General features: G+C 43.8%; 1 protein-coding gene across 1 annotated transcript in view; it reads left to right on the forward strand.

The window, feature by feature from the left end:
• csmd3a (CUB and Sushi multiple domains 3a) overlaps nt 1–23,777 on the forward strand; it is a 164,248-nt gene that overhangs the window by 110,957 nt on the left and 29,514 nt on the right. Inside the window, exons 52-54 of the mRNA XM_053674960.1 lie at nt 6,821–7,003; nt 10,939–11,115; nt 13,343–13,522. Coding sequence (XP_053530935.1) covers nt 6,821–7,003; nt 10,939–11,115; nt 13,343–13,522 — 540 coding nt within the window. The remainder of the gene's footprint in view (nt 1–6,820; nt 7,004–10,938; nt 11,116–13,342; nt 13,523–23,777) is intronic.

The raw sequence follows: 23,777 nt of genomic DNA on the forward strand, positions 1-23,777 counted from the left end.
ACGTCGGGCGCCGGTGTCGGGTACCAATACTACCCCCGCATCACCTAGACCTCCCTCGTCACCTTCTTGCCGTTTCCTGTTACGGATTCGCCGTCGACATCGTTAGAGCCGCGTCACATCGTACTTCATCAGCTCAGTTCTGTTGAAAACTCCGCTTCATTTTCATTCCCCTCGTGCTGCAAGGCAAAGCGCAGCCTTACATAAACCCGCTTGTTCTAATGTATTATATACGTTTCTATAGTAACAGCTCATTCCCAGGGTCTTTTAAGGCGGATGCTCTAGATGAACCGGTTAAAAAACCGTGTTCAAAAAAAAGTTTTCTATGAGGAGACGTTTATTTATTGATTTATTTAACATCTGACAAAGAATCGAGTTTCATACGGAGCGGAGAAGGTACGAAGACACAAACCCCGCCCACAATCCTACCCTGAGCGTTGGTCTTTATATCTTTCCGTAACATTCTCGTGTGAAGTCAGAGCATGCTGAGAAAAGTCCGAGTCCCGAGCGAGTTCTCAGATATCCCCGGGGAGGATATTAAACTATGCTTTCAGGCTGGTTTTTTTTGTTTGTTTGTTTGTTTTACGACGACTTCTTACGTATTCAGCTTGTAGCTATAATACAGCGAAGTTTTATACGCTCGTCGTTTTGTCCGGCTGAGCGTTTTTGAGTGTTATTTCCTGCTGTTTGCTCTACGTGTAGTAATTAAACGCACGTGAGTAATGGCCCCTGTCTGTGTTTACGTAGCGCACACTTCAAAGTCCATTTGTCTAATTGATTGACCGTTTCTAATCCCTGCCACAGTTTCGCCTTGATCTGTTCTCATTTTAACCGTGGATGCTGTAAAAACCAATTTGCGTTCATAACCTGACATCCCCCCCCCCCACACACACACACACACTCATACACACACACTCTCTCTTTTCCTTCTACAATCCATCTCTCCTTCCATCCATCTCCGCACGCCCAGCTGTTTCCCTCGATTCACACATCTGCCGTTCCTGACCTCGTAACTAGAAGCGTTCCATCTTTCCTCTCTCTCTACCTCATTCATCAACCCTGGATGTTCTCGCCGGATCTAAAGCAGAGCCCGTCTCTGTTCTTTTCTCACCTTCATTCCTCACTATTAAGTCTCGTTGCACGTTTTCACGCGCTTTATCCGATGCCGTTCGTCTACAGGGCTGTTTCCTTGAGAGAACCCGTCCCCGGGCCTTTTGAAAACAGCGTTCCGGGGTTCGTTTCAGACGCACCCTGGCGCGGTACGAATCGTTCGCGGGACTTTCGGCTCGTGACCGGTTTTGACGTTTCCTGTTGGCATGCACGACCTTCTCTTAACCTCTTAACCCCTTGTTTTGTCACGAAACTCGATCGGGCGCGCGTAAACTTGAATGTGTCGTGATTCATTTCCCTATAACGGCACGAGCCGGGAGTGTTTTATTCTTTACTTGACGTTAACTAGACACGCTCAATCCCGGGCTTTCTCCTTATTTACAAAGTTTTCAGTCATTCTGAACATTTTGTGCCACCGTCAGTGATGATAAGTGATAACAAATGTGAGGAGATTAATGCCTGAGGGCTTGTGCACCAAAAACCTCATTCACAGGTGAGACAGTTGAGCCCTGGAGGAAGGTTTAATTGAAAAGGAGAGTGCTGAAATGCAGACAGGGTCATCTGAGGGTACGGACAGCGATGCTCAGTACGTGATAGGTTCAGGTAGTCTCGGTGTTAATGCCTTCCTCGGGGCTAAAACGGAGCGAGGACACGGTCCCTTTTTTAACCGTTTCTCTCTCCCATGAGGCTCGTGCCGGCTGGAGAAGCTCGACGCTGCTTAGTATCCTGCAGCCGTGCGTCCGAGCATGCGTGTCTGTTTGCGTTTTGGCCGCTGGCCCCGGTGCTTGTTATGTCACTGTCCTTGGTGCTGATGTTAGGCAGCTGGTGCTCCGGGGTCAGCGGTACGCATGTACGAAGACAGGTCTCACACAGAAACAACAGCAGCGGATGGACATCGGAAGGGCGGAGGCTGTCAGTTTGACTGTAATAATAACATAAAAGCGAGAGATATTTTTCGTTTGTTTTTTGGCATCGTATAAACGGGCATCATCGTGCTGATCTCACGAAGTTTCGTTTGCAACAAGGACGACTCGGCAGCCCAGCCACAGCCCATTTTCCAAATGTCAAAATCTCGCCTAGGGCCTTGGCGCGAGATACGACACAGCTTTTAGCTGAAGTGGGAGAAATGCGAAATACAATTCAAAAAAATTTTCAAAAAAAAGAGCCACACCTTTTTTTATTCCCCGAAACCTCCGTCCCGTGCTCCACGCGGTTTGTAGTTACCGCAGTCCTGAGTTCTGAATGCTGATGTGGACGCTTTAAGCATTAAACCTCTCGCTACTTGTCCTTAACTCAACTCACACAGCCCTTACTGCTGTTCTCATATTCAAGGTCACTTTCCAGTATTCCACAGAAAGTTCAGGAAACTACGAGGAGGAGGAGGAGGAGGAGAGATAGGTGACAGAAAAGGTATGCTATTAGTAAGGCTTTGAAAGAGGGCAATGAAGAGAAAACTCAGGGAAAGCTCAGGAATGGTGAATGGGCCGGAACGAAAGAGCCTAATGAGCTGAAAAAAGTCTTCGCTTTTTTAGTTTTTTTCCTCTTTCTCCCTGACATTTCTGTTCTGATTGGGTGGCATTGGGTTTGTTGAGGAGGAAGCATCCATGTAGAGCAGGGCCAGTGTGTGTGTGTGTGTGTGTGTGTGTGTGTGTGTGTGTGTGTGTGTGTGTGTGAGGAGAATGCCCCAGATTTCTAACAGACTGAAAAATGAAGTCTAGAGAACGCATAGAGGTAGAAACAACAATTGTGGTTATGTCAGTCATTTCTGAATGGGTCTGTAACATGTCTAAACTGCTAAAGTGTCAAAATTCAACAGAAAACTATTTATTTCAATGTTGTTGTTGCGAAAGTATTCACCCCTCTTGGAATTTTTCCTATTCTGTTGCCTTACTACCTGGAATTAAAATGGATTTATTTTTTTTTTTTTAGGGGGTGGGTGGGGGGGTTATATAAGACAAAAAACTTGAGCATGCATAACTATTCACCCCCCACACACACACACATACACACACACACCCCACCCCCAAAGTCAATACTTTGTAGAGCCACCTTTTGCAGCAGTTCCAGCTGCAAGTCTCTTGGGGGAGGTCGCTGGGCACATCTAGCCACTGGGATTTTTTTCCCATTCTTCAAGGCAAAACTGCTCCAGCTCCTTCGAATTGGACGGGTCCCGCTGGTGTGCAGCGATCTGTAAGTCATAGCACAGATTCAGGACATTGATGTGTTTCCCCTTAACCCACTCGAGTGTTGCTTTAGCAGTATGCCTAGGATGATTGTCCTGCTGGAAGGTCAACCTCCGTCCCAGGTTCAGCTCAAGAATGTCCCTGTTTTTAGCGCCATCTATCGTTCCTTCGATTCTGAATAGTTTCCCAGTCCCTGCCGATGAAAAACATCCCCAGAGCATGATTCCACCGCCACCGTGCTTCACTGTAGAGAAGTGTTGGGTGTGCGCCAGACATAGCGTTCCCCTTGATGGCCAAAAAGCTCAATTTTAGTCTCATCTGACCAGAGTACCTTCTTCCATATGTTTGGGGAGTCTCCCACATGCCTTTTGATGAACAGCAAACATGTTTTTCTTATTTTGTTCTTTTAAGCAATGGCTTTTTCTCTGGCCACTCTTCCGTGAAGCCCAGCTCTGTGGAGCGTACGGCTTAAAGTGGTCCTAGGGACAGATACTCCGATCTTCGCCGTGGAGCTTTGCAAGCTCCTTCTGTATCATCTTTGGTCTCTTTGTTTCCTCTCTGATTAACGCCCTCCTCGCCTGGTCCGTGGGTTTTGGTCCCATTAATCGATTCCGATCGAAAGCAGCTGAGGAGGAGGAAGATGATGACGACGCCCCGTGCCACTCCTGAGAGCTCATCTCGAAAAAAAAAAAATGTCGTATGAGACTACCCAAACCTCAAATATTAATTACGAACTATTATGCTGACTAAGTAAGTAAGTACGTAAGTTTGTCATTTCCACTACAAAGTACAAACACTATAACGATACAGAGAAGCGCATCCAGAACGCTCTCTGACGCCTCTACTTCCAGGTCGATCCAAATCTCACTCGCCAATGAGAGTTAATGGCTGCTAAGCCCCGCCCACACAAGAGGTTTGTGCCTGAAAGGCGGACGTGAACTTGCGGAGGGGGAACGAAAAGTTTGAAAGAGTAAATGAAAGTTCTCACAACGCACCCATGAAGCACGATGAGTGAAAAGGACGCTTAGAAAACTCTTAACAAAGAACACTGCTCATTTGAAGACCGCGCTACATTCCTGACACGGAGTTTCAGACGGTTTTTCTTCTTTCTCGTTGTATGTTTTTGTTCGTTTCTTGAAAAGTTACATTCAGGACGTTTAGGCAGGAATTTAATTCCATGCAAAAAGCATTCCATAGGTGGCCTGTATTCATTAAACTTCACATGTTCATTTCTATCCTTGAGAACTGAGAAGTGTACCTCCATTTATTTATATATATATATATATATAAAATGAAAGAAAAAAAGAAGGTGAATTAGCCAGAGGCTGAGGACAAATCGGTGGTGCGTTCATGCTGTTCATGGTCCTGCAGCGCTTACAAATTAATTACAGGCTAAATTCCTGTCCTGTGTATGTGGTGCACGAGCCTCATGCCCCTCCCCCCCCAAGAGCCTGAATGTGTGATTAAGCAGAATTTCATGTGGGCCATGTGAGCGCGTGACGACTTCTTTCCGGTCGCTGCGTCCCGATTACTGCTTGACAGAGATGATTGGTGGTTGTCATTTACGCTACTTAGCTTCAGGATGATAATTGCTAGCCTGGTGTTTTTCACAGTGTCATTTCTATAAGGTTGTTCTTTTTCTCCCAATCCGGCAAATTTATATTCAATGCTGATGACATAGTTTGTTACGTAATGGCGCCTCCTGTTGATTTGATGATTCAGTCAAGCTCACAGGATGAACGTGTGCAAGGATAAATCCCAGTAGGGACAATAGGGACCAAATAGGGACCCTATTACACTAGGGACCAAAACTTCTGCTTTAAAGCATAGCATTTCTCAAGCAAGTTATCCTTCACTAATTGACATCGTTGTTGTCGGTGTTGTTGTTGACTAAAGCGGTAACAACATAGTGTGAATTCCGGTATGTATAGACATCATCTAAGGGGGTGTGGTCACATCCCAAAAATCTTTGGGTTCAAACTGAAATTAATGCTATGGTAACTAAAATAATCACACTTTATACTCTTTGTGTATGTAGCATCATCATCCTGCTACACCATACAGCTTCTCAGGCCCATTTTTAACCAAATTGCCGAAACTTGCTCCGATTCCCAACGGGCAACTATGCAGGAACGGAGGAAATATCTGGCGCAGAAATCCTCAGAGATTGGCGCCCGCTGTCTACCCAGGCAGGCGATCCATCCGAGACTAAATCCCTAACAAGCAAAGCATTGGCCCTACAGAATTTCATCAGCAACATAGAGCTCTTGAGTTTTAGCCTTCTGGATCACTGAAATTGGATCACAAGAAAGACGTCAATAAAAAACAAACGATGATCTTTTTTGATTGATATGGATTTACATTTATGGCAGATGCTTTTATCCAGAGCGACGTACATTTATCTCATTTATACATCTGAGGGGGTGAGGGTTAAGGGCCTTGCTCAAGGGCCCAAAAGTGGTAGCTTGGAGGTGCTGGGGTTTGACCTCACGACTTTCTGAGCATTACACCAACATCTTAACCACTGAGCCACCGCTTCCCCACTTAATTCCCATTACATCCAGATTTATTGGCACCCTTCATATACATTTGTACAAGGTGAACAGTTTTAATTTAACACAATGGTTTAGTTCAAATTTAAGTGTTTTTTTTTTTTTTTTTTTAAACTGGCTTTAAAACGACCTGCAATTCCACAATTAATAATTAGTGAGAATTTCTTGCCATCCTCCGTACTGTTATATTCCTTGAAGCTGTTGATGACGGAGGTATTTTACTGCAATTCCGATGGTGCAACATTCGAAAAAATAACAATAATAATATTTTATATATGAATAATATCAATTATTTATTTTTCAAAAAAAATTGTTTTTTCACAATAACATGTCAAAATGTTTTTTTAAATGGGCAAATCTGTTCAAATGGAAAATTATTCATCATTAATATAGATAATCATTAATATAATCCAACTACTACTACTACTACTACTACTACTACTAATAATAATAATAATAATAATAATAATAATTTGTAATTCATTTATAAAGCAACTTTTATACGTTTAAATTCAACTCAATTTGCTTTACAAACACAAAAATACAAACAGAAAACATCATCAGGGAAAGAGAAGACACTAGAGAACTGCGGCAGTAAAAACGTAGTAAAAGGAAATTCATAATTCTACAAATACAAAAAGATTTTAAGATTAAAGAGTAATGATAAACTGGGGACTCTTATTTTTTTAGCATTAATTCTAGCATTTCGTCGCCAGATTTATCAGTTGTGTGAACGATATAATATATTATACGTTCTCTCCAAAAGCCCCTGTTGGGATCCTAGGTGTGTGTGCGGGTCGAAACGGAGCTACACTTTCTCCTTGTGATATCAGTGTGACTTTAAAGAGAGACGAGTGCATGAGGGTCCTCCTGGAACAGCGTAGATTATATAATATAGTCATCGAGACCCGTACAGAGTGTACGTGTGTGTATGATGGATGGGCAGGGTAACATGTGGACGTGTGTGTGTGTGTGTAGGTGAGACAGCGGGTGAGTGCGGTGACCCGGGAACACCAGCTCACGCCACGCGGGAAGAAGGAACCTTTCATCAGCGTGTTAAAGTTCGCTTCACCTGCACCACGGGCCACACGCTGTACGGCTCAGCCGAGCGGATCTGCTTTCCCAACGGCACCTGGTCAGGAAAACAGCCCACCTGCAAACGTAAGACTTTCTCTACTCTGCGTGTGTGTGTGTGTGTGTGTGTGTGTGTGTGTGTGTGGGACATTTGAGACCACCACCAGACCCCTCTCCCATGAATTAGTTCATTATTTTTTTTTTCCAAAAACAAAATACTTTTATTTATTTATGAATTTTTTTCATTTCCTTAATTATATCCCAACGATTTTCCCCCCAATGATCTGAGAGGGCAAAAAAAATAAATAAAATAAAATAAAATAATGCATTTAGTTTTTCTAATAATGAAGACAAAAGCGAAAGACCCATTTTAATTTTCCCAAATTATCCCAATTTTAAACCAATCTGAATTATCGCAAATATAAAAACTCACCTTTTTTTTTTTTTTTTTTTTGTTTTTTTTTTTAAACGACGCACTGTGACAGATTTGCATATTTCAATAACAAATCGAGGTTGTGTGTACGGTAGGCGTGTTTGTTTCGATTGTTCCTCGTACGATTTTGTTTCTGTTCGTAAATGAAAGTCCTTCTGAAGCAGCCGTCAATAATTGAATCCCTGAGACTGTAAGATTGTAAGGTACTACACGAAAACTCCCATCATCCACCTCTCATATACACGACAGGACGTCCTATATTTTAAAGTTTAATGAAAAAATTGCCGTGGCACCGGGTGTTTCACTGAGCCGGGAACACGTGCATGCCGCTTGTATTCGTTCTTGGCAGCAGATTAGCTAAGAGAAGCGCTAATGCTAATTACAGCTATTTTAGTGACCATTTGCGCTGCTTTGGTGGCCAATTTCGAGTGCGATCTGATGGGAACGGGCAAGCAGACAAACACGAGCTCGTCGTTCGCACCGCGCGGGATTATCATACAGATGCCGCGATATTAACACCTGTCTTCCTGTCAGCAAACAAAATGGAGGACGTGAGGTATTTTGCTGTGATGTTTGTGGTCTGTGTTTTTCATGTGGGAACTTTCACACGTGTTAATATTCAGTTATTCTCCATCCAGCTTCTATACCGCTTATCCTTCCTTCAGGAGCCTGGAGTCTATCCCAGGGAGCATCGGGTACAATGCGGGGTACACCCTGGACAGGGTGCCAGTCCATCGCAGGGCACAATCACACACCCATTCATACACTACGGACACTTTAGACACGCCAATCAGACTACCGTGCATGTGTTTGGACTGGGCGAGGAAACCGGAGTACCCGGAGGAAACCCCCGCCGCACGGGGAGAACACGCAAACTCCGCACGGTGGGACTCGAACCCCCGACCCTGGAGGTCTGAGGTGAACGTGGTTTAGGAATAGCACAAAAACATCTAAAAACCCTGTTAGAGAGGCGTCCGTGTGAGAGGTGCTCCAGCGGACAGAATAGTACTAGTACTAATTCTTCCTTTCTTTTACTGGGAGAAAAAAAATGCAGAACAACCCATGCTTCATTTCCTTAATCACATCCTGCTTATTTGATTAATCGACTAATAGGTAGATACGTATGTCGTTTTCCATCCGAGCTCCGTTATGCAAATTAGCCCAAGCGAATAAATAACCTGAGACGAGAAGTCCTGAACACGTTATTTTGCCGAAGCTTTGAACCAGAGCAACTTCCAATTGAGACGGCCAAAGGTTGAGACGGGTCAAAGGTTATACTCAAGGACCCAAAAGAGGTTGGTGCTGTGATTTGAACTCATGACCTTCTGGTCAGTAACCTTAACCGCTAAACTACCACTGTGCTCAAGTGGACGAAAGCCGGCGGCGGAGATATTAAGTAACAAGGAAGCGAAAGAGTAACCAGGACACTATATCGTGAATAGGACACGCCCTTTCGACGTACTAACATCCAACGACTACGCAATACCGTGCGTTGTTATTTTTATTTTTATTTTTTTTAACGCCTGTACGAAGGAATGATGGGACATTACGTCATCGACGCCATTTTCTAAGACTGCGTTATAAAGGTAGTGGATTTTTTGCCTCGGCTGTAATGAATGAACGAACGAATAAATAAATAAATAAATAAATAGAAGCGTTCCATAAAATCTTTTTCCTCGCTCCGACACAGATTTACGCATTGTTAACGCTCTGACTCCCCGAGGGTTATGAACTCTCTGGAGCCTAAACGTTTTTTTTTTTTTTGCTACAGGACTTTGATCTAGCAGCATGTCTCGCATTAAATCCCATCATACCCTGGGAGATTTCCTGACACATTTAAACCCTTCAATTTAACACTCGCGCCGTGTCCGGTATTTAGCGATAAATCTCTCGGGCTAATAAAATCTTTTCCGATCTTATAGTAATACCGTTGCTTTCGTAAGTAAATAAATAAATAAATAAATAAATAAATAAATAGATAGATTGAAAACACCCGCTGTAGTACAGCCGTACTGTTCGCGGCGCTTTGTCTGAAGCGGCCTGGCGATCGTGTGTGGAATTCGGATGTGAAATCAGGGAAAGGTGTAAGGTTTTCGCGCCACTTTTATCGTGACGAAATGGATCAGCGTACACGACTGTTATTACGCGCTCGGATTGAATTGTTACGTAAAAAGTGGATTTAATAACTCAGCTTCCGCTGTTCTTCTCCCAGACATCCCAAAGATTCCGGAAATTTCTGGCTGCTTGATTGATATTTCTCCCGATTTGGTTAATTGGTTTAAAAGGAATCGTACGTTTCGGATAATTATGCTGTAATTACGACCTGAAGAAGCGGCGGTGAACAAACACGCCGCTGATGTTATCCTCTCCGTCTCGCGTTCCTTTTCTTCCTTTTGCCGTCGCTCTAGTAACGGTCCACGCTCTCCTGGCGTCGTCGCTGCGTCACCGTTTTCCTCTATCCATCTGTTTTTCTCTCGCGCTCTTATTTTGTATCTCTCCACTGATATCCCGCTCTCTCTCCGTCTCTCCTCCTCTCCTTGCTCTGTTTCTGCATAAATCCTTCTGTTCCGTATCTGTTTTCCTTTCTGAATCTCTCCATTTATATTCATTTCTCTCTCCATTTCTTGCTCTCGTTCTCTGCCTCTCTCTCTCTCTCTCTCTCTCTCTCTCTCTCTCTCTCTCTCGCTCTCTCTCTCCCTGCCGTCCTGACACTCTCTTTTTTTTATATTTTAAAATAAGTAGCGGTCTATCCATCGCTCTTGTTTTCTAACCCTCTGTGCGTTCCTTTCTCCATGTCTCTCTTTTTCTGTCGTGTCTATCTCTCTTTCAATCTCTCTCTCTCTCTCTCTCTCTCTCTTTTTGTCGCCGTGTCTCATTTTCTGTCAGTATTTTGTTTTATATCTCTGTCTGACTTTTCCTATCTTTCCATCCCTCTCTGTCCGTCTTTCTACCGATCTTTAGATCTTTTTTGTTCTCTCGCTCTCTACTGCACGTGTGTTCCTTTCTCCAGGTCTCTCTCTTTCTTCTCTCTCTGTACATCTCTCTTTCCATCGCTCTCCTCCTGTCTTTCTCTTTCTGTCCCTGTGTCTCACTCTCTGTCACTATTTTTTTTGTCTGTGCATATTTTTTTTTTCTTTTTCCATCTCTCTCTTATTTTCTTACCCTCTAAATGTCTTTCTTTCTCTATAACTGTCCTTATTCTCTCTCTCTCTCTCTCTCTCTCTCTCTCTCTCTCTCTCTCTCTCTCTTTCTTATTCTCCTGGGTTTTACATGTTTTCCTTTCTCTGTATCTGTCCCTCATTTTATCTCTCTCTCTGTCTGCTATCTGCTTCTCTCTCTCTCTCTCTCTCAATCTCTCTCTCTCGCCATCTCTCTCTCTCTCTCTCTCTCTCTCTCTCTCTCTCTCTCGCGCTATCTTATCTATAACATAAAAATAGATTTATATTCATAAACCAGAATTTACTTGTATACATGTAGAAAAAGGAAAATATGAGGAAAAAAAATATATGAAAATATAATATTAGGGCATCTCTCTCTCTCTCTCTCTCTCTCTCTCTCTCTCTCTCTCTCTCTCTGTCTCTCTCTCTAGCGATTCAGTGTGGTAACCCGGGCAGTCCCGCCAATGGCCGTGTTTCCCATGTGAACTCCACGTCTTTCTCTCATTCTGTTGTTTATTCCTGCTCTGATGGTTATCGTCTCTCCGGCACGTCCTCAAGAGTCTGCCTGCCCAATGCCACCTGGTCCGGCTCTGAACCCAACTGCACACGTAAGTGTGTGTGTGTGTGTGTGTGTGTGTGCGTGCGCGATCGAATCTCCCATTCACTCCCATACAGAAATTCCCACCTCCTAGCATCGATCCATCCATGCTAGTTCACCAGCTAGCCGATGACAAAGCGATGCAAAAGACTAGCACGCTAAACACTCGTCTAAAATACCGATATAATAAAAGACCACCCAGTGCACGATGTTTCATTTTTATCTGCTGTTTACAATCTATCGCAGCTTGTTGGCAATATAAACAGTATTTATGGAAAGATTGGAAAGTGTATAAAAGTATTCCGTATGCTTGGAATGGCTCCATTGACGGAAAGCGTATACATAGTGGGAGTGTTAATAAGAAAACGTTGGGGTTTTTTTTTTTTGTTTGTTTGTTTTCTTGTTGTTGTTTGTTTTAATAGTTACAAACCTCAGTCATTTGAAGACTCTTACCTTTTTACTATCCGGTGAAAAAATGACGTGAATACAGTTAACGATGAATTCTGTTATGCTAACGTGAGAAAATACGCCCTTAAAGCGCTAACGAAACAAATCTTTACCTTTTCTTCGAAATGTTAAAGGGTTAAACCACCTGCACTTGGTTGCAGCGTAATTAAGGACTCTATGCAGAACTCGAGTAACTGTGTGCTGCTTATTTTGCATGAGCCTTCTTTAATAAAATATAATTTATTACCCGCTTTGCCCTGCATAATAGCTGGATGGCCTGACATGCACGCTCGGTCTTTGACCGACGCATAATGTGAGATTGATGTTGGCTTAGAGACAAAATAATGAAGAGCACGGCAACAGTGAATTTCAATAGGCCACTTCACTGGCATTAGCGCACCTCCCATGATGCAATGCACTTTGTTAGTAGATGAAGTGGAGAGATTAATGTGGGACGTGAGCCAGGGAGCGATAAAGTACACGCCCGTGTTCGCTAATGGACACGCCGCGGCAAAAAGAAACGCTCCGTTATGGAGTCATAGAAAGGGACAGGGCGCCCTCTTGTGCCCAGGAGGTCAACAACACAAATTACTCATTTTTGGAGAAGGGGAAAAAAGAGCAATTTGATGGAGATAGGGCTTGAAAGAACTGCCCAGGTGGAGATCAGAGAGTTTACAGGAATTCAGGCGGACTTGTACGCCGCCGGGAGTCATCAGTCTAGGTATCATTCGACTATCGGGGGCCAAGCACTTCCACCCAAATGAAGCTGTGTTTTCCGGTATTAATTATCGATCAGCATGTGACCGTTTAGCTCCGTGTACACAAGCGTAGCTGCTTATAAAGTCAGGCTGTGAGTGGGTTCAGTGAACAGATGGGTTCGTTAATGGAATGCTAATGAAAGTTTCGTCTTACAAATATGTGAATAATGTGACGAGCCGGCGCACAAGATATGATTAATAAACGAGCAAGAAGAACACAATCAGGTCATTAGAATGGGGGGGGGGGGGGGTGTAGAGGAGTGACAGACAGACAGGAAAGAGAGAGAGAGAGGAAGAGAAAGCGAAAGACACAAGGGCCAAGAGAGCGACTTCTCAAATACGTCCCTGAAGTTGAATTCTCATGAACTTATCTGACCTTCATTAGAACATCAAGCCAGTGACAATGAAGGTAGGATGAAAAGAATATTAAGAGGTTTTTGTAGCTGATAAACACAAAGAGAATGTGATGTCGGATGGCGATACGGCAAGATACTACAGGTAGAAATGATCTTCCAGCTGATTTCTTACAAATGAAATGACATTTCAGTTATGTTTGTGTCTTTTTAGTACTCCGAATATCCATATCTGTGTCTGTATTCGGATTTGAATCAGAAGTGGGCGTGGTCTAAACGGGAAGGGTCTTTTTAGTTGACCCGTAAAAAAAAAAAAAAAAAAAAACCCAGATGAAGAAATGTAAGCCGTGTCAGCATGGTGTGTGAATCCTGGCTCCGACAGTTCCTCGGCCTCGGCTACATCGCTCCAGTTCGTAATTGGTCTCAGCTAGAGATTTCGTACAATGTATTTGTTTGTACCTGCCGTTTTCAAAAATATAAACAAACGACTAGCTTACTAACCACGATGACCCAAACGTTCCAACCTTTACCACTTTACGACCACATCTAGATCATTCTGGAAAAAATCCATCCATTCTAATTATTACAGCAGTCACAAGGACAGGTGGTTGGTCTTCATGTGAAGCAGTAATCCACGAGGAGGAATCCAGCGATGCTAATGCTTGTCCCTGTTCGACAGTGATAAGCTGCGGTGATCCAGGCTTCCCGGCCAATGGGCTGCGCTTTGGCGAGGGCTTCACCGTTGGCCAGAACGTCACCTACGCATGCCAGCCAGGATTCCTGATGGAGAACTCCAGTGTCAGCATCCGAACCTGCACACACAATGGAACCTGGAGTGGCACCTTACCCACCTGCCAAGGTAGGATCTTTCAACTATTGCATCGCATGTTGTGTAAGCCATTTGGGGTCCAATTCGTTCGTTTTGTTGTTGTTGTTTTTTGTAAACGTACATTTTTACATTAACATTTATGTCATTTGGCAGACGCTTTTATCCGGAGTATCTTACGTTAACTGAGCGGTTGAGGGGTAAGGGCCTTGCTTAAGGGCCCAGCAGTGGAATCTTGTTAGTGCTGGGATTTCACGTCCTGGAACTTAAACCCTGAGCAATTAAACCACTGCCCGTATGTAATTCAATTTAATTCCATTTCATTTCGTCAATCAACGCTGTTTTCTATCCACAACATAGACAGTTAATAGACGAACGTAAAATTGGAATAAAATTACTTTCTTTTATTAAAAACACGGCCACGGTAGATCGATTTGATGCCCGAGGCATCTCTACATCTAAAATAAAGCTTATAGATAAATAAATAAAGCAACACTCAGTTCTATAAAACAAGGAGAATCGCAGGTTCATATTACTGCCATTTCTATGGTGTATTTAGCATTCATGGAAGGAGTCTCCAGTGTCAGATGTTCAGTCAAAATTTTGAGGAAATCATCCACTTAAGAAGTAGTGATCAGACCGCTGTTGAAATCGTTAAGACACGCCCATCCGAGAGGCTCGATGTGAGGTTTTACCGTCAGAGGAGGAGCGGTGAAACGTCGTCTTCACTCGATACTACTAGACTCGCCTGTCTGCTGTTTCGGTGTCTGTGGTGATGGGTTTTCCAGAGTTTATCTTGTGCCATCATGTTGCGCTTCTGCTCTTTGCCTGCTCGGATTTGCGATTCTGAGGGCTTTCAGGAAAGCTGCACGGCCTGAAACCCGGACGCTTGCCACTCTGTCGAGCTGCCAAGACAGCTGGGATTGAAAAGCAGGTCATTGTTTCAGAGGAGAGCAGCTCAGAAAAATCATCAAACAGCAAGACTTATTCCCTGCTTCTTTTTTTCCAGACAGACGAGGCTCCATGAATAAATAAGAGAAGCAGCACTGTCGGTCTTCTCCAAACCCTTGCTAAGCGGAATTTCCCGTGACCTTCGGTGACGGCACATATCCAAACACATCGGCGCTCGGAGTCATCCGCGCTGTTCACCTTTAGATCACCACGTTTCTGCGTCCGTCTCTGTGATGCATTAAACATGTTCTTTTTCACTCGGGATACAAAAAACCTCTGACAAGCAGCTTAACCTGTATTTTCTCTTCGGGTAAAACTGTGAAAATAAATTTTCTCTGGATAAAGAACAATAAATCCCCAATGATATCGCAACCTTGCTCTCCAGGCCTCGTGTTGTGGTCGCCATGACGGCGGAACCATGTGCTTTTGTTTTGCTTCCTTTATCGGCTCCTGTTCTAGCCTCGACCCACATGCCGTCATACGTTCTTTTCTCGCTTCGCGTTCACCCGCTCCTCATTTCTCATCATTAGCGTAGCGTATGTACTCTTCTGCGTTCCGTTCTCCGCCGGTTCTCTACGAGGTTGCACGGCAGAGTCTTATTTCCGTCGGCCATTTTTAGCGTTTCGTCTGTTTGTCCGGATCGCGGGACGTTCGGAATCCTCGTCCCGGCGTTCTGTGAGACATTTTGTGATTCGAAGGCTCATTTTCTACTTCATATGGAGGAAGGAAGTGTTATAAATGACCAGGCTGTGTAAACAGGAAACAAAAAAAAAAAAATGCAATTTTACTCCCCATCACATTCCCTCCATCTTTTATTTACACTTCCATCTGTGCGCACACACCTGCCAACAGAAGCAGCCTCGAGCACAGGAACGTGTTTTGAGGCTTTATGAACATAAATATTGTTTGGATAGATGAACTGAGATCAAGACCAAACATATATTAAAGTTTTTGAGTGGTGCAGCTGTCCGAGACTTGTTTCTGTTTTTATCCATGTTCAGGAGTCTAAGTAATTCTCAGTACAAACAACGAGTCCAAGTTCCGTCAAGCAATCAGGAATGTTATCCCGTTGCAATACACCACTCGTTTTGCAAGCACATGAATGTTCCTGCTGTCAAAGAAAACCTCACATCCCACAGACACAGAATCCATCCATCAATTCCATCTATCCAGCTATTCATGGATACGCCATCCAGTCATCCATCCATCCATCCGTCCATCTAATCATCCATCTATCCATCCAATCATCCATCTATCCATTCGGCCATCTAATCGTCCATCTATCCATTCGGCCATCCAATCGTCCATCTATCCATTCGGCCATCCATCTATCCATCCAATCATCCATCTATCCATCCGTCCATCTAATCATCCATCTATCCATTCAGCCATCCATCTATCCATCCAATCGTCCTTCTATCCATTCGGCCATCCAATCGTCCATCTATCCATTCGGCCATCCATCTATCCATCCAATCATCCATCTATCCATTCGGCCATCCAATCGTCCATCTATCCATTCGGCCATCCATCTATCCATCCAATCGTCCTTCTATCCATTCGGCCATCCAATCGTCCATCTATCCATTCGGCCATCCATCTATCCATCCAATCGTCCATCTATCCATTCGGCCATCCATCTATCCATCCAATCATCCATCTATCCATTCGGCCATCCATCTATCCATCCAGCCATCCATCCATCCATCCAATCATCCATCTATCTATTCAGCCATCCATCCATCCAATCGTCCATTCAGCCATTCATCCATCAATCCATTCAAACATCCATCCATCCATCCGTCCATCCATCCATCCATCCAATCATCCATCCATCTATTCGGCCATCCAATCATCCATCAATCCATTCAAACATCCATCCATCCGTCCATCCATCCATCCATCCAATCGTCCATCAATCCATTCGGCCATCCAATCATCCATCAATCCATTCAAACATCCATCCATCCATCCGTCCATCCATCCATCCATCCATCCATCCATCCAATCATCCATCTATCCATTCAGCCATTCATCCATCCATCCAATCATCCATCTATCCATCCATCCATCCATCCATCCAATCATCCATCAATCCATTCAAACATCCATCCATCCATCCAATCGTCCATCTATCCATTCAGTCAGACATCCATCCATCCAATCATCCATCTATCCAATCATCCATCCATCCATGAAATCATCCATCTGTCAATTCAGCCATCCATCCATCCATCCAATCATCCACCTAACGACTGCTTCTTCAGAACGACTGTTCACCGACTTCAGCCAAAAAGGATGCACTGTTTTTCAGAATCATGGCCACCCGTGAACCGCAGCCATTCGTGTTAGAAAATTATTTAATTAGAGTATTTCGGCCAAAACGTTCTCCTTGTTCTCCAGCACGAGGCTCGATCGTACATAAACCCACAAAACAAATGTAGTTTTCAGGTCTCTGTCTGAGAAGTGGTCTTTTGAGAGGTGCGATACTGAAATAAACAGAATTGGTTTGTTACGCATTGTCCCCACAACAAATACTGAGAGGGCTGTAATGACTAATAAATTTGCCAGCTAAGAAAAGGGCAAGAATTCCCGGGCAGCGTAATTGACAGCAGACTCGGCAGCGGTGAGAGCTCTGTTCGCTGCTTGTAAGATTGCATCGTCTTATTAATATGAGAATAAAGCCACATGGCGAATAAACAAGGCTGCACATTTGAACACGGGAGTATTTATTTGTTCAGCCGGTTATCAGCCCCGGTAATCATATTAGGAACTAAAATGACTTCTACACAGGCACAAAGACTGCTGATTCGCTTCAGAATAGCGTATTGTAATGTTTTGTTTCAGAGCATGTTCGAACTCAAAGTCCCACAAAGGCCGCGTTCATAAATCATCATCATTATTACTATTATTATTATCATATGAACTGCTCGTAATGCCTGCAAGCATTTTTATATCAAATCGAATACCTCATAAACCTAGTTTTTAAATCAAAACATGTCAGAACTGCAGTCTGTTTCAAAATTATTGGCACCCCAGCCAGAAATATATTCACGTCAAAACAAAAATTCACTGTAGCCCGATGTCATCCGAAGGCCTTCTCACGCGTTGTACTTGAACTCCTTTGATAACCTGTGAGCTACGCGTAAAGTAGGTTCTCACGTGCACGAGTCTGAGAATATTAAAACAGCTTCCGATATTTTGTAGGAAGGAGTGTTCGTGATCCTACAGTGTTACGGGAAGATGCTCGCCGCTGCCGTTTTAATACCAGGTACTAATGGTAATGGGGTGCCAATAATTTTGAAACCAGAACAAAACACGCCGCTTGAAGCATTGTATTAAAACAGTACGGTTTATCTATGCGGCGTCTATAGTATATCTATACGGTGTTCCGTATATACGTATATTTTCGAGTCGGGTGTCAATATTTATGGGACTGGAAGTGCGTTCTTGGTCGTGCCGTTATAGTCCGTTCCATTTGAGACGTTCGATTCGAATATGACGGATCGGTACCAAACGGTTCTCAAGAGATCCGGTTATAGAACGTCACTGGAGCTTTATAAGGAGCTTCATAAGGTGTTTATGACCTAATAATAAACGGTGTCGCAATCGCACTTCCCTCGCTTTGCCGTTTCCATGGCGACACCTGTGTCGCGTCCAAAACCACTATACTGTAGAGCGCATACACTTCCGGGAGTTTGTCCGGCATCGTAGCGGAGGATTTTCAGTATATCGTGCAATCCCACGATGCCGTGCAACAGGTTACTATCGCTCGTATTTTTCGAGCGCAGGCCGGCTGCTTTGTTTACAGCCGGCGATATACGCACACACAGATACAAGACCCGGCCGTCCGCTTCACTGCGGTACAGCTGGAGAGCGGCTTTTCTCTCCCACTCGCTCTAACCCCGAGCTGTAGCGCGATCAGTGGTTCAGGTTCAAGCGGTGCTTCAACGGCGTCGATGAAAATCATTAAATTACATAAGACGATCGAATTAAGCGTAATACAGTTCAAAAGGCGTTCTAATAAATCACGGATAACAATCGGCACGTTGTGGGCGTTCTGTAGATCGTCGTTATAAAGTGGCTTCAGTCCTGCAGCAAAAAAAGAAGCATGCGGACGCGACGGTCTAGTTTTCTTCCCAGTCGTTCTGTTGTTTTTAATTTTATAGACTGCGCGTCATCGTGCACGTCCTTCGGGGCCAGCCGAGCCGCTCTCCATTCTCTCTAATCTACCGCTAGGAAATGTTGAATTCTTTATTCTGATTGGTCAAGAAGGTGTTGGTTCATTTTGTATAACAATTAATAGCTGTAAATCACAGGTTCGTATTAACACCTTATCGTTTCCATAGTAACAGCTCGTTACAACACACCCCCCCCCGTTTCACTTGGATTCCGGACACACTGGAGTCTCCAGTGTCAGCGCTTGGTGACACTTTTTTTTGTCTTGTTTTCTTCTCTTTTTTTTTAACCTCACTGCATTTCTTGTCTTTTTTTTTTTTCCTTCTTCCTGTCTGTCTTTGTCTCAGTGTTCGAGGCGTTTTAACAGAATCTCTGCTTCACTTCCTTTCAAGTCAGAGTGTTTACAGAGCCTTCATCCTTTAAGTTGATTTGAGTAATGGTCTTGGTCGCTTTTCTTTTTCTTTTTTTCTTTTTTCTTCTCTTTTTTTTTTTTTTAAATCTTTCCTTTCACTTTATCGCTCATCGGTTTGTCTTTTCTCCAGAAAGTCTGACTGAAGGCTGTCAGTGTCCACTGACCTGTGTGAGATTAGACCTGAGATTGAACAAAAGAGAGAGAGAGAGAGCGAGAGAGAGAGGGAGAGAGCGAGCAAAGTTTCACACACGCTAGAGCAGTGTTTCCAAAATCCTTCCTTAGGGAACAGCAGATATAAAAAAATTTTAAAAAAACTTGATTCATGTGTCAGAAGCCGCGAGACAGCAGAAATGTAGCTCTTAGTCTCGAAGAAGAAAAAAAATAAATAATAAATCATTTTCCATCCCTTTTTTTTTTTTTAAGATTGACTTGTTTACCACCTGATATTGTCACGCCCCAATCGGTAATCTGATCCTATATAATGTGTTATATCCCGTGTTTACTGTTACTGAAGGCGTGGACATGTTCCCGTTTAAGAAATCTCTCAAAGCGGAAACGTTACACGGATGAAATGCCTCTAAAGTGAATGCTATTCATGAGTGATGATAAGAACGTGACACATATCAGGTATCCGTATCGGTCTAGAAATCCAATACGGCTCATCCCTGTTATTTATATCCCCGCTTTCTTCACATCTTCCCCTTAAACCTGGCCTCACAAACAGCGTAACAGAATTCTTCAAAATCTAAAAGTCATTTGAAACTCCCATGAAAAGAAATCTGATGTGTAGAGAGGAACGTGAGACGGAGAACAGAGAAGCCTTCATTCCTGTGCGGTTCCTGCTCAACACGTAGCCTGCGGGACTGAGCATTAAGAGACATGCTACGTGTGACACATGCCAAACAGCTGCCGCGGTTTAAACCCACACACACACACACACACACACACACACACACACACACACACACACAGACATACACACACACACAGCGTTTTTTGGCCCAGAAAGAACAGGCCACACTCTCCTACCTTCCAGATCTGCAGCCTGATGCAGCCAGATTGCACTTCATTCACTTCGTCCAATTAAATTATCCGCCTGTGCCCTGGCTTTACTTTTCCTTTTTTTTAAAAAAAAAATAATAAAAAACAACATTATTTTACATCAAATTAGCTGGCAGTGTTTCCTTCTGAACCCTGAATGATCCAGGGCTTTTAAAAAACGCTCCAATCTTCCAGTAACGCAGCTCGGCCATTACAGCGCATCGGCTACCATGGACGCCGACTAACCCTTCTACCTTGCGAAGGGTGCCATTACTTAAGTTCTCGTCGAACGGTTAGAATTATATCTGTCAATTAATGGATTTGTCCCGGATCACTACCCCCCCCCCCACCCCCCACCCCCCCTACGAGTCATTAATAAAAATCGACTGCTTTTCCCATAACCATAATTCCATTCAGAAATAAATACGCGACGTATATCCGTAGAGAACATCGCAATCGTTCGAACCGTAGCCGATCGGTCGAAGGTCCACGTGAGTGAGTCTCCGGAACTTCCGAAACGGAACGTAGGACACGGACGTTTGACCGCCTTGCTACTTAGGTTTTCAGGATCTGCGAAGAATTGTGTTCGTATCCGGTTTGACAAACGAGGCCTGATTTTCCGGCACGCCCCCACCTACTTCTTACTTTTACTCGACACGTCTCCTGCGAATATTCCGATTTCCGAGTTCCTCAAGTTTCCAAGTGGAGGCCGCATTACGTCGCTTAATCGTGAGAATTTCACATTTAATATGTCTTAATATTGCACCAGCAGGATATTGGGCAGCAGTTATTAGCCTCATTACGCAGCCCCTAACGACCCCACCATTACAATCAGCTCCTGTGTATTAAAAACAAACATCTTTTTCTCTTTTATTTTATCATTTAATTACATTGTTGTTTTTATATTGAACACAGTTTCGTTGATCTAATTATTATTTTTCAATTTTATTATACTTTTTTTTTTTCCTTTCTTTCTTTCTTTTTTTTTTTTTTTTTTTTTAACTTTCATTAACATGATTACAACTCGCCGAGCCTCGGTGCTTTTTTATACCAAGCCTCGATGATCTCGATGATGAGCTACGGTATGTAGTCTCCGGGTCAAGAAATTCTCGGCATATGGAAATGTTAATTAATGTTAATTACGGTTAGTTATTCGTCTTGCGTGGGTTATTATTTACAGGAAGGAAAGAAAAAAAAACGCATTCATGTAAAAGTTTTAGTTTCTTTGTTAGCATTACTCACGCTGTATTCATGCTGAAGTCCACGTTATCTAATGCGTTCACGGTCGGTACGTCTACACGGACGACGATAATCCGATATTACCCCGATTAAGACGATACTCAGATTGAGAAACTAGCATGTAAACAGCGATCATCGATGACCTTAATCCGATTAAAGTCGTACTCGAAGTAAACACAAACGGAATTGAGACGTGTGGAGTATTCCTGTTTTAGTCGCATTATCGACGTGCGTTACAGACACGTACACGCCTTAATCACACTGTTAACGTCGTGTGGGGGTTTTCACCGCATTCTGCGACAGGACACGTACACACACGGCGGCGCTCGACCGTCTGACGGCAAACGAGAGAGCACGGCCGCGTCCCGAACCGCGTACTCGCCTGCTACGGTATATAGTAGACGGAATTCACGTATTTCAGCTACTGTATAGACGGTAAGTACGCGGTTCGGGACGCGGCCCACGGCTTCACGCAGTCGTCTCTTTGCACGTACGGCGCGACGGATAATTAACCGCACTCGAAGCGTTCGTAAAATGAAAAATAAAAACACCCAGAAACGTATGCGGTCCCATAACGAAGGTGAACTGTATGTCAACACGTGAAATTCTGGAGGGGACGGCGTGGCGCGGGGACGTAACGACGTGTGACGTTAACCGGTCTCTGTTCGATAACACGTAAAACGGGAACGTGAAAGGAATCTTCCGGAACGTACCGCGAATTAATCTTTATTTCCTTCCGAAACACGTTCGGTGAACTGATTGATCTGACGGTGCGCCGATCTCTCTGGAACTCCTCGACCTCGCCGTTATCGGCTCCGTCCTGCTGTCCGATGTTTACTGGAGCATCGCTGTCATAACCCACAAGCTCAGTAAGAGAACCACGGATCTTCTGTCTTCCCTTAATGCCAGAGATCACAAGCAGCGCGGCTCAGAGGCCCTGGATCAGACGTGCAACTGTACTGTTTCAAACGCTAGCGCTTCCTGCTAAACACGGCTTTATTTAGCGCCGAGCGGTGTTTGTAAAAGAGAGTGATACGAAGTGTGCTGGCGTGAAGAGATATGTAATTACATATTGAAGCGAGGCTGGTGTGGTGTAACTCAGCACGCAGGAATGGTAAACAGGGCATGGCTGTTTACAGTGCAGAGCACGAGGAGGAGTGTCATGATTCAGGGGTTTGATTTCGTTCTTTCTTTCTTTCTTCCTTTTTATTGGGACACTTGCTCGTCAAAAACAACTCATGATTTATTCATGTCTGGCTCAAACTCAGCTGCTACCCGCGGCTCGTCAGCTCCCTGTCCAACTGTGACCAAATATCAACGGACTTGTTTTCTCTCTCTCTCATTCTTTCTCTTTCTCCATCCAAAACTATACATTTGCCATTTGGAAAATGTCATCCTAAGCCCAGTGCGTTTATTTTAGCAATCCCACGGCTGTTAGCATCTTGTCGAACATTCCTACCTTGAACTGATCGTTGTTCTTATAATTAATCAGTAGCTTGTAATTCTCATTTGGGCCCATTTGCTTCGGTACGTTTTTTTTTTTTTATTACTTTCCTTCCACAATCTAATCTCCTACCGCATCTATGATGTATAAGGGATTATGGCACGTTGTTTTCTCTCTATGGAAATGAAAAAGGAACAGAAAAAAAGATCCACCGCGGTCGCATTGCGTCAAATCCTCATTGGGTTTACACTGGCCTCATTAGAGGCCCGTCAAACTCGAAACTATATACCAGTAGGGGTTTTTTTTCGCCTCGCTCGTGGACGTGAATGAAGCATACACTCCATTGAAACGCACGGAAACGACCGTACCGCACTTTCTGTACGCCGTGCACTTGATTTAACATCGTAATCCACACAGATCTACAGGCGAAAGCTTCAAATGAATGTCCGTTAACAGATTCGAATCTAAAAATATATATATATATATATAGCCGCAAGGCGTGATTAAGGGGGCCAAGCACTTTCTGGCCCCACCTCATAGTGAAAGGGGAAGACCAGAAGCCATTGGGACCATTTCTGCTCATTCGTAATATGTAGCGATATGCTACGGTAAATTTGACGATGGTACGTCGAGCCGTCGCCGAGATATGTTCTCACTTCCCGTCTGGCGAACAAGTTTTGGTAGGTTGAGCTCACGGTGCTGTGACCCAAAGTTTGGTTTGATTGGACATCGTTTGTATGAGAGGACGCGACAAACATGTTCTGAAATCTACAGACCTCGGCGTAATCCAAAGAGTCTGGCCAGTCGGTGGTGCTAGAGCGCTTGTAGGATGGTCACCACAACTGCTATTCAGGTCGCACGGTCTCCTTTATCGATGTACCAAATGCTACGCCAAAAATCATTCCAAGTCGAAGTGTAAGAAGAAGAAGAAGAAGAAGAGGAAAACAGTCAATTCTAATAGGTTTTGCTGATTGGCCTCCTGATCGTTTTAGACGATTGATTGAAAAGCTCGATCTTAACAC

This window comes from Ictalurus punctatus, chromosome 23 (genome assembly GCF_001660625.3).
Source record: "Ictalurus punctatus breed USDA103 chromosome 23, Coco_2.0, whole genome shotgun sequence".
Taxonomy (NCBI): Eukaryota; Metazoa; Chordata; class Actinopteri; order Siluriformes; family Ictaluridae; genus Ictalurus; species Ictalurus punctatus.